Genomic DNA, 12204 nt, shown 5'->3' on the forward strand with positions numbered 1-12204 from the left:
GCCTCCAGCAATGGTGACTCAGCCATCTCCCTGACAGGCTGTTCCAGTGCTTGACAGCTCTTTCAGTGAAGAAATCCTTCCTCATGTTCAATCTAAACTTCCTCTGGCACAACTTGAGGCCATCTCCTCTTATCCTACCCATTGTTAACTGGGAAATGGAGATGGGCACCCAACCATCACACCATCAGTGAAGGTGAGTTCAAATAAAGCTTATTCTGGTATAAAAGCTACTGCACAACACCTGCCTGCCTACCCAGATGCTTCTGTCACAAGCACTGGGAGGGAACATGGACAGATTTCCTGTTATTTATTCCCAGCTGAGATAAAGCTCCTCCTGTGTGCATGATGGTCTCCCCACGCCAGCATTCCTTCCACCTGCCATGAGTGGCACTGATCAAACATGGAAAATACTTTGAAACTTTGGTGTCTTGTCCTCTAAGTCCCATGCATCACACAGGTCATTCTCCCATCCAGCTTCCCTTCTACATCATGTCTGCTCATCTCCTCAAGCACAGGATAGAAGAAACAGAAGATGGTTTGGGTTTCATGACCATGTACCTCCGCAGAGCAAACAGGAGGGTTGCCAGAAACTCATTTTTCCAACTAAAGAAGCAATTAAAAACTTGTTATTTCAAAAGCTTAATCCAGAGAGTTTTGAAAAATCGTTATTTTTAAAGCTTCTTGACCTTTACATGCTGGTGCACAGGCAGATCTCCTGTGATCAAGCGTGGTGCCATGTACCACAGAACAATCCAGAGTGGACACGTGGATCCAAAACTCCCCTACACGCACTGATTCACCCCCAGATTATGTGGAGCCAGGAGCAGAGCCCACACACAGCTAATACACAATGCAATTCAGATACTTCCTGCAAACAGTTTATGGAAACCATCTAATTGCAATAAATGAAACCGACTCATCCTTTTAATTGACACATGATTAAACCAGTTATCCATTAGCACTCTAATAAGCACAGTGTAATATAGATTGAGAGTTATTAGTTATGTGTCATGTGTCAATCCAATTAATCACGGAGTGATAAAGCTTTATTAAATAAGTTTAAATTACATATCCTTTGCACAGATGCCTGGGAAATGTTAGTTACTGCACACATGAGTTATTATGCAGGTGGCCATTGCATAATAAAAGGCAACTGATCACATTAAAATCAAGTTCAATTTTGTTGCCATCAACCCACGGAGACCACAACCTTCCAGATATTTACTGATTATTTTATCTGTCTCCTTAGGCAAAAAGACAAACTCATCTTTTGTTGCACAGTTTTGTTTTCAGATTCTATAAATTGATCACACAAATGCTCTGGTTCACATGCATTAGTTATGAGTTATCTGATGTACAAGCATTATTTTGCACTACCTGTGCATTAATTAAGAAACTTCTCTGGTGACTTTGAACTGAAAAAAAAATAACTAACTGAACTTGGCTTTTTAACTACTTTAGCAACTTCAACTATTTTTTAATATTTTTTTTTAAAGTCTCCAATGTAATGTTTCTTAGACAAATTAAACAAAAAGCCTTCAAAGCCACTTGTTCTGGCCAGGATGGACTACCCAGCTCTCAACTGAGAAATGGCACATATGAGGGAGGCTGCTGCTCTCCTCCCTCCATTCATGCCAACTGTTTCTTAAGGGGGTTAGTCCACAGAGAAATCAGCCAAGAAAAGCAGATTTAGCACCTCAAGAAATCCACTGAGCTGCACCAGATCTCAGAGGTAAGAAATAACATCAGATTTAAAAGCTTCTGTTTGTCTTATCCTTATCCTATTCATAATTATTCACAGAGAAAATAAAGGCATCCACATTTGAGTTGTAATATTGGCAATCTCTCACCTCCTTGCTTTCAAGATTAAGATTGTTCTACGCTATAAGGGTGGATACTTAAATACTTGACCTCCAGAAGACATTTTCAGAGGAGACCACCACTCAGCTCCCAACACCACTTGTGGAAAATCACTGGACTTTCTTCAAAATTAAAGTTGATTTGTACAAATTCTGTTTTCAATCTCTCTACCAAGCAGAAAATCCTCGAGAAACATTTTGTTCCCTGTACTGTATATGTGGCTGAAGGAACAATGTCCGTTGTAGCTTCTGACCTGCCAGCCAGCAACGCTGCTTGCCTCAGAAAGGTGTGACAGAAAAGCAAAGAACAGCAAAAGGAAAAAGTAAATGCAAGGAGAAGCCAGATTGCACAGACCACCACCACCCCCAAAAAACGTCTAATACAAAATGCAAAAAGTCCACAAAAAAAAAAAAAAAACCAAAAAAAAAAAAACAAAACAAAACAAAAAAAACCTACACAATCCCTCTTCCCCTTCAGCCAAGGTAAGAGATTCCAACTACTACAGCATTTTCCCTGGAGCACTTTGTACTTCATTCCTAACATTTAATAATTGATTGTGGGTTACAGCGACGCTCTGCTCACTGCGCCAACTGCCTGGTGCTGCTTGAAGTATCAATGCAAAAAAAAAACAAACCCAGGATTTGGCACCCTCCTACGTCCTGACTTGCCAAGGACAAAGCAGTTACAAAAACGGTGTGGAGACCTCTATCAGCCTTTATAATAACGCCAGGACTATGTTTCAGGATCCTACATGAAAGGTTTCCGCATTTGAAGGCTACATGTTAAAAGAGACAGGCTGCCTGCCCCTGCCCCATCATCAAGGTAAATGTTTTCTGTGCTTCCTAAATGCTTTTCTATCCTGACCTGCACTGCTTACCCTGCAACCTCAGAACAGCCCACAGCCCAAAAGGCACCCACCCATCTGCCTGCATGCACTGAGTGCACCTGGTTGGGCAGGGAAAGCAAAACCCTGCGACATCCATCCACCACACACACCTACTACACCAAGGAGCTAAGGGCTGAATTTCAAATCTAATTTGGTGGATCAATCCGCTTTGGAAAAAAAACCAAAAACAAAAAACCTCCCCCCTCCCCCAAACTTCTCCAACAAAAGCCAGTTCCACAAACAAAAATATTCAATCCTCATCTAAGAATTTTTTTCAAGTTGTTGTACACCATGTAGTAGTTTTCCATTTTTCTTCCTGTCTTTAAAACACACCTTCACAAGTGGCTGAACATAATGCTTTCTGAACTTAATGAAAACCTCTCTCATGACCCAGGAGCACTCAGTAAATAATTATTAAGCTCTGGAGGTGGCTTTTGCATGAGTGTTGACTTAATAAAATGCCGTAAGTTGATCTGCTTGAATGCCCATTTACTCGGGGACACAGCTTGTAGTATAGCTAGGAAAGCTCGATCTTGTCCAGATTAAAGAACAAGGTAAAATTAAGAGATTCAATCCAGAAGCTGCAAAGACTACATTTTACAATCCTTTACTATGACTGCTGATAAAAGGGAGATGAAAAATTGCAAAGACTTCCATGTTAAGACTCAAAGACTTCCATATTACAACAGCGATAACACACCAAGTATTTTTATAGCAAATCATTTGGCCCAAATCTGTGTTTTTGCCATGAACAAGAGACATATAACATGTCTATACATTTAAACACGGAGTCTTCCCCTCCCGAAAGTCACCATCAGTACGTGAGCCGGCCAGCCCAGCTGCTGTGGCTCTGCAGAGCACAGTGGTCAGTCCCAAGCCCAGCACTGTCACTTCCCAGAGCACAACCTCCACCGCACCAAACCGACCCCGCAATAATCCGCCCGCGGTGCCCTGGCAAAGCATCACTCACAGACAGAGGCTGTCAAAGGAGCAGGGCATCAACATCTCAACAGCTTCCATCTTCCCCCCCCCCAAATTTTGTGTCCAAGGGTTTTTGAGCACCCCCGCGTGAAAGCCAAGCAGCCTCCGGGACCGGCTGAGTTTCCAGGGGAGGCTCCAGATAAGGACCTGGCAACTCCAATCCCCACGGAGCAGCAAGGCTGGCAGCGGCTCCCGGCACTGCAGACCTGTGCAATCCAGCACCTACCGAGGAGAAAACAACGGGCTGGAGGCAGCAAGGCCGAGGGGAATCACGAAAGGACTCCAAAAGAAGCCCAGGAGTTTGGAGTCAGCATCCTGCTGCATCCCCGCCTCACCTGCATGGGAGCGGCGCGCAGCCTCCTGGTGGGCATGGACCCGCGGGATGCTGGATCCGCAGGATTTGGGGTAAACTCCTGGATCCGTAGGACTGGGGGTAAACTCCCGGTACCGCCTTGGGCTGAGGGGATCCCAGGGGCTGCACCACCCTCACCGCCCCGCAAGGAATGGGAGAAACCGAAGACACGGGCTGGCATTGAAAGCACTTCTCCCATTCATTAATTAAAAGGGGTGTGATCAGGCCATTAACACCATCAGTGGATAAGGGCTGTCTGTAACAGCACTGTTTTTCTCACGATCTTTATCGCCGAAAAGATGAAGGGAAAGGGTGGGTGCGAGACAAATTTGTTTTCTGGGATGCAACTTCTTTTCATTCAAGGCTCACCTAGGCGAACCTCCACCTAGGAACCACTGGACATGCAGATCGCGAGAACTGAAACTATATCTGCAAAGGTACAGAGTCGATGTGAGAGTGCACACACTATTTGCCCAGCTCCACCTCTGCTCAAACAGGCTGAAACCCTCAGAAAAGCAGGTACACAAATATCTCGAGCTCCCAAAACTGTCCCTTGAAGGGTTAAAGGAACTTAAAATGTAGCTGACTGCGTTACCCAATATTGGTTTGATACTTTTCCTCAAACTTTTGAAGTTTCCATCACAAACTTAGGGAAAATATTACCAAAAATAAAAGAGAAAAAAAAAAAAAGGCATGAAGCAGATTTGCCTTTCACTTAAAAGTCTGACCTTGTTAAAGGCTTTTTGAACCATTTTTCAGACACCACATCTATGTGCACTTCCCTCTCTAAAGGGCTCTACACAAATTTGCAAAACAAAAAGCCAGATTGCTAAAACAATCAAGAGGTGATAAAAGAAAAAGCGATGAGATAACGCTCCACTAGCAATCTCTCTAGCTTTTGATTTTGTAATGCAGAATTTACCTTTTTTTTATCTGGGTAAACAGAGACGATAACACTGTCGCTGAGAGGGAAGATGACGTATGACCACAACACTTTTTGATACTTTACAACTACACAGTGCCCAGGTCTGGCTTCACAACACCTTTCCATCATATCTTGGTTTAGAAATTACCACTTCCACAGCTGGACAGCAAGTTTATTTACAGAGGCAGTTTTCAGCAGAAGACAAGGCTCAACCATGCTGTGTCCACAGCTTGTATCCATAATTCATGTGCCCAGACTCTTTTCCAGCTAAAGTCATGCTGCCCCTCAAGGCTTACCAGGACCAGCAATTCCCAGCCTAAACCTTTCCATTCATCCAAGGTTTTCTGCTCATTGACTCCAGTGTTACAGCATCATTCAGTGCTTTCCAAAGAGGATGAGGCAGCTGGAAGCCTCATCTCCTGCAGATGACATCCTTGCTCTGGCATGCTGAGCAAACAGGATCTTGAGGAGGAAAAGGGAAAGTGTTTATGGAAGATTTGCTTTGAATGATTAAGAATCCCAAACAGTCATGATGAAAACCACACAGTGAATTCTGTGCTCGGTATGTCAGCATTATCAGCACTAGGACTTGCTCACAACACTAAATACAACATGCAAGGGAACAAACAGCCCCTAACACATCACTGCAATAATTTTTACATTAAACCAGTCTTGGACCGATATTATGCAAACTCTCACTTCAGTCTCCAGCCACAGCACTAGCTGTTCATTACAGGACCTGAACAGATCAGCAAATGTCTTTAGCAATTCTTCTTTCTAAGAAAGCAACTCTCCAGGCTGCAAAAACCAATTCCTCAGCGTCTCCACGCTTGGAACAAACTTCAGTTTTAGAGTCCCTTAAGCACTGCTCATATTTCTTCTACCTTTTCATGTATTTGTGGAAAAGTTGTTGGGGCAAAGAGGACTGTGTGACTGTGCAAGCTGAACTACTTGGGTGGGGGTAAAAAAAAAAGCCCTTATTCAGCAACAAGGTACTTTACCAACCATTTGTGTATTTACACTGCAATTACAATTTGCAGTTGTAGGACAGATGTGCCAGACTTGCTGCCTTGGGTTTTCACAGCAGAGACAGGAAGGTGGGATAAGCTCCAGCTGTCCATGTAAGGAAGCATTAGAGATGTTTACAAACTTGCTAATTGAGGTGAAACAAAATGAAGGAATTGCCCAACTGCAAACTGCTAAAGGCAGGTGGCCTTCCATTCCCTTTCTTAGGCTATTGGATGCCCCCACAACACTCCTGACAAGGGTGAATCACAAACCAAGGCTCCTGGAGGAAGCAAACCTCCTCAGACCATCAAGCACCATTGATCTGCTGTCAGCAGCATGCTCAGTACAGGCACACCCAGTGAACAGCCCTTCTGTCACCAGGCACCTCTCCCAAACCCTGGATTCAGGGATTCCCCAATTTGGGCACAGTTTCTGTGTGCTTACAACCTCCAAGTGTGCACTGTGGGGCAGGATGGCTGGGGCAGCACAGTGCAAATGTTATAGATATGTTATTTAAAAAAGGAGGGACCTTTTCACCTGCCATCCAACAGCTGTAAATTCTGTTTTAAATCTGCAGGAACTGCAGTATTTCACAGAAATATTTAGCAGTGATTTAAATACTTCAGCACTGGGGAATTGCACCTTCAAGGACTATTACAGTAATTCCTCCTCTCCCTTCATCAAAATAATTCTGCATCTTGTTTCAAACCAGAAACTGCTCATGAACATCAGAGAGGGAATAAGGAAAATAATTTCTTAAGCATGGGGTCACATGTAAATAAAAGAAGTATTAAATGAAAACCATAGTACACAATGAGCATAAGTACACAATGAAGTCGCATTCAAAATAAAAACATGCAAGCAACATTTAGATTTAATTTCACAAAATCAAAAAGATATACAAAAAGATCCATCCTAATCTATTTATAGGCCTTTTAACACCTCAAATACAGCCTTGCTAATACACAGACAATTTAATTTTGCAGTCACCCTTCTGCTCTTCATGTCTTATGTTGCACCTAAAATGTACAAGCACATCTTCAAGAGGGGACATCAGAAAAGATCTTCAGAAATAACTTTATGCAACCAAATACAATCTCAAAAATTAACACAGCTGCTGAGTTTCTAGAAAATGGGATTTTTCTCAAGTAAAACTGTTCAGCACAGCCCATGTTTTGCACACTTTAGTGACAACTGAGCAACACTGTCCACATCACCTGCAGCAGGAACACCACTTCTTACTTTTCAAAATACATTACAGCCCTTGACTGACTTTTGAAAAAAAAGCAGTGAACTCAAAACTATTCACAAGCCTTGATGTTAGACCCTTCTAATCTGTTCTGCACTGCCAGAAGCACAGCACTTGAATGGCTATTTCTGTTCAAAGCTATATTTGTTGTGGAACTACTGCAAACTCCTGAATCATGTAAACAGAGGCAAGAGCCAAAAAATGTTTCACTGGACTTGAAGTTCACATCTTCCTTAGTTACTAGGACAAAAAAATAAAGGCAGGGTTTAGGTTATAACTAATAAATCCTGCAAATACTATGGTTAATCATGCATTCCTGCAACCGGGTTTTGTTTAATCTGGCTTACTTAGCATTTGTGACCTTGGCAAAATACCTCCAGGAGCACCCACCACTGTTGTGGAGCAGCATTTCACACCTTTTGTTATTTTAGGCTTCAGCAGGCAACTGTACCGTGCTACATCAGTCAGCCAGGTTCATAAACATGCAGCAAAGTCACCTGGAAATGATGTGCAGCTCCAGACTTGCTGGAGCCCAGCAGCCAACTGTACTGCCGTCCCTAAAAAGCAGCATTGGAGCAGCTCTCAGTCAGGACCTGCAGCTTCACCTCCGGGTGAAACAAATGCTTGGCAAACGTGCTGCTGGAGCACAGTGACCCTGCCATTTCTTCAGCTCCTTGGCTCGGAAAAGGCAGTGCTACAAACCATGTCTTCACCTCAGCCCACCAGTGTGAAAGAAAACCTCACCTTCTCTGCACTCACCACCTTCTGTTCCTCATGATCCTCCTCCAGCAGGAACAATCCCCAATATTCCCAACAAGCTGGAAACCCTGACAACCCCCAAAACAACAACGACGACCCCCAGAGATGTTTGATCCCATCTTCCCACAGATTACATAGATCTAACCCTTCAGGCAGGGACCAATTCTGCTCAGTGCTCTTTGGCACTGAACTGCAGCAGGGCTACTGCAGGCAGGAGGACAAGCAGCATGTTTGGGTAAGAATGGGACATCACAGGTGGATGAAGGAAAACAAACAAACAAAAAAAAGTTTCCTTCATAATCCACGTAGGAAATCTGGATTAAACTGTAGTAGCTTTTCTTTTTTCCACACAACCATTGCTGAATTCAGAAATTTAGTTGGCAATATGTATCTAATACACTGAATATATCTTTGCCTTCCTTTTAGAGAAGCTGATGCAAAGCCACATTCAGGAAACTACAATTGGCTTTTGAAGTATTCAGGGAGGAAAAAAGACAATCTTCTTTTATAAACTTCAGAATAAACAAGATGATTTTCTATTTTTTCTTGTTCTAAAAGCAGATAGTGCAAATATAAATGGCTTATAAATTTTATCATCTATCTTATTGTAGTTTATTTTTGTACAAATCTTAACCTTCATCTTAAACCAAGATATTCTACCTTAAAAGTGTTACACTTCTGTGCCACTTCACACAGCTACAACCTGGCTACAGAATTCTAAATCTTACTAGAGGGATATATATTTAATTTTCCCTTGAATTAACACTACAGACTACTTAATGTTGCATTAAAGCCAGCATTATCCTGCACACACTTCCAGAGCACCAAAAATGAACACTGGCTGTCAATGCCAGACTTATTCATTAACACTTGCACAGCCAAAGCACTTTGCAATCCTATACACAAAAAAATTTAATATCCTATAAAAAAAAATAGCCAAAAAAGCAACTCCCATGCCTGGGCTAGGGGAAAGCAGCTTCTGTAGGATTACTTATTTGGCCAGCTCCCAGACATCTCCCTTTCCACACTAGATGGAGCTTTTTTCCCCTCTTCCCCAGGCATCCGGCAGTGCCCTGAGCTGGATAAAAAGGGTAAAGGGGCAAAGGGTGAAACAGCAGTGCCACCCCAAATAAACAGCCTGCAGCAGTGGCTTCAGGAGCAGCAAGATACCAGCGAGGACCTGGGTTCTCACCCTGCCCTCCTGGCTCTCTGATTTTAACACAGCCCTGTTTTGCCATTTTCAAAGAATGGAAGATTTTAAGAATTCCAAGTCCCAGTCCATGCTGAGCTCCCACCAGCCTTTACCATGGCTGCAAGGCACTGTCTGAGCTCACACCACAGTCAAATTACACTTCTTTTCCTCCCCTTACAAAGGACAGCATTTAAGCTTATTACCAGATTACACACCTGAATTGCTCACTGGCTTTCCTGTATCCCTCTTCATATTCCCAGGTAATTCCTCTCAAAATAAGCTCTTCAGTCTCTTCTCTATTAACCTGAAACATCTGTTCCAAATGCCTCTGCTCAAGCTCCAGCCTTGGATTCACTGACACTTCGGGGAAGCAAGTCACAGATAAAATTCCCCTTGATTTGTATCTGTTGGATTTGGCCTGTGTTGTTTCAGATCACAGGTCAAGAGAAACAGCTCATCCTTCTGGTGAGCTGCCACAACTCCATTAGGATCTTTCAAAGCACAACAGGATATGGTACATCATCAGTATTTCTCTGATGAATTTAAACTCAATGGGACTAAGAGGAGCCCAGGGGAATGAGTCACTCCCGATGTCACAAGTGGCCAGAGCTGCAAAGCACAAAAAGCAGCAGCCTCAGGCTGTATCTGACAGGGCAATGTCAGAGAGGATGGAGAAGCACCAGTGCTCCAAGTGCAAAACCTGTGTGTGCCTTGTGGGCAAGGGCTCCTGCTTGGGAACCGTGCTCGAAAACAAGGAGCTAAAATTGAGGAGACAAGGGAAACAAGCCCACGTTATAGTGGGAAGCTAAAGAAAAGTTTGGAGGTTGACAGGAGTGAGTGTTGGTGTCTATAAATACAGCAGAGAAACAAACACCCAGGAGAGAACAACCCTGGCACGTCACCAAGTGATATAAACCAGCCATGAACAAGATTAAATTGGTATCAACAGTTTCATTCTGAGAAGTTCAGACCTGAAACAATTTCCAGCTGGAGGACTGCTGAAGGAACAACATGCTCCTTTGCAAATAAAGACTGGTTGCCTAATCAAAGTAGGTCACTGTGGAATAAAGCAGTCACTAACAAATTGCAGGACACAATCACAGAATCCATAATGCTGGAGAAGACCTTTAAGATCATCAAATCCAACCTTTGACCAACCACCACCTTCTGAACCAGAGCAGAGCACGACTGCTATGTCCAGCCATTTCCTGAACAGAGAAGATGCCCTGCAGCCAGAGGCTCCAAAAGGACAGATGCAGAGCAAAACAATCTCTTAGGCAGAGCAGATGGATCTGAAGCAGTGCTGGAATATTGCACCCAACAGGAGCTCTTGCCTTCACATACACTGTGCTGAATTAAAGCAGTAAATAATACCTCAAAAATGCAACCCCTCCTTTCTAAATTAAAGATTAGAGGTTCCCCTAAAACAAAAACTCAAGAAATATCTACTACAATAAGAGACATCCTGAAGTAGACAGAAGGCATGCAGAGCAAGAGCTTTCATCCAGAACAGATTTAAGAGGTATACCTTTTGAAGACAAGACAGCATCTGGAGTGTCTAACAGCCACACATCACCTGGCCAAGATACCATCACCTATAATGACTTCCAACACAAGGCTTTAGAGCAGAGCCCCTTGGGGACACACAGCCTGGGAAGTACAAACAGGAGCAGAAACCACATCTCTAAATCCCAGAATGCTCCATCCTCTGTAGCCAACAGCCATGTCCTCTTACCCTACTCAGCACTGACAAACACATGACATAAGTGAAGCTGAACCTACCAGACTCACAGGCTTAGCAGAGAAGAACCTTTGTTTGTTACAGCAGCATGAAAACCCAAACCTCTGACAGCCTGTAACTGTTCAACATCCTGAACATGCCATCCCAAATTTCCACTGAAGTTCAAGAGTGAAGGATAATGAAAACACCTTCACTGACCATGTTATTTACAGCCTGGGAACAAAGAACTCCAGCCTCCAGTGCACTTTTAATAGAGGCTAATTTATTCTGAAAAAAGCAATAATTAAATACACAAAACCAAAGTATGGAACCTGAAAAACACCTTCCTGTCTGGCAGAGCAAGTGCTTTCTAAGGACACTTACACTAGCTCCTGCTGCTAAAATCATTCATTAAAAGTAACTGGGTTTCAAAAAGCAAAGATGGTAAAAATACAAAACAATGCTAAGCTGAAAAAGTTACACTGAAAAAACCCCAAAGCAGATCAAATGTATTCATATATTCTTGTGATTAAATTGTCCAAGTTGTTTGAAGACATTAATATTTGAGCGATTATGTATGTTTTTTAAAATCTTACAAGTGTTTAGTACTACTAAAAAAACAGCACATTAAATCTTTACAGACTGGGATTGAGAAACTCCCTGAAACAAGAGGAAAAAAGCCCTAGGCAGAAAACCACAATAATCAATTTTCTCCACCCATCCCACCACATGCCTCTACAGAACCAGCATCAGGTAAACTGGGGATTGCAGAGTCAGCCAGAATAAAGCAGTTCCCAGGCCAAAGGGCTTTCAAACAGGTCCAAGACCTTGGTACTGTAGTGGCCCAGGACAAAAAATGTGGATGAAGCATTAGCAAGTGCCAGGAGGGAGGTGCTGACACCAAAACTAGCCTGAAAGTTACTTCTTCAGGTAAACTGTACCATTCCTTAGTTAAGGAAAACCTCAATACACTGCCATTAAAAATAAAAAGGCAATAAAAGTCTACTGTGATTCCAGTGAATTTAAAAGGTGATTGTTTGAGAGGGTGAAAAGCCCTTTCTGTGTCCCCATGCAAATAACAGCTGGAGATGGCAGGGGTGGGCCGAATCGCCTTAGCGTGGTGAAAAAAAATGTTTTAAACACAAAAAACTCCCCGATTTATCATTTTCTCATTGCATTATTCAACAGCAGCATCATTTTATCAACCTCTCAAATACTGCCCTCCAAGAAGCAATATACGAGGGGTTTCCTATAAGGTTTTCCATAATCACT

General features: G+C 42.9%; 1 protein-coding gene across 6 annotated transcripts in view; it reads right to left on the reverse strand.

Moving 5' to 3' along the window:
* MITF (melanocyte inducing transcription factor) overlaps positions 1 to 12204 on the reverse strand; it is a 99749-nt gene that overhangs the window by 46784 nt on the left and 40761 nt on the right. Inside the window, exon 1 of one of the 6 annotated variants that reach the window (XM_062501072.1) lies at positions 3717 to 3766. The exons of the other annotated variants lie outside the window; for them this stretch is intronic. Coding sequence (XP_062357056.1) covers positions 3717 to 3766 — 50 coding nt within the window. Of the gene's footprint in view, positions 1 to 3716; positions 3767 to 12204 lie in introns of those variants that run through there. 6 annotated transcript variants of the gene reach the window in all.

Source organism: Cinclus cinclus, chromosome 12 (assembly GCF_963662255.1).
Source record: "Cinclus cinclus chromosome 12, bCinCin1.1, whole genome shotgun sequence".
NCBI lineage: Eukaryota > Metazoa > Chordata > Aves > Passeriformes > Cinclidae > Cinclus > Cinclus cinclus.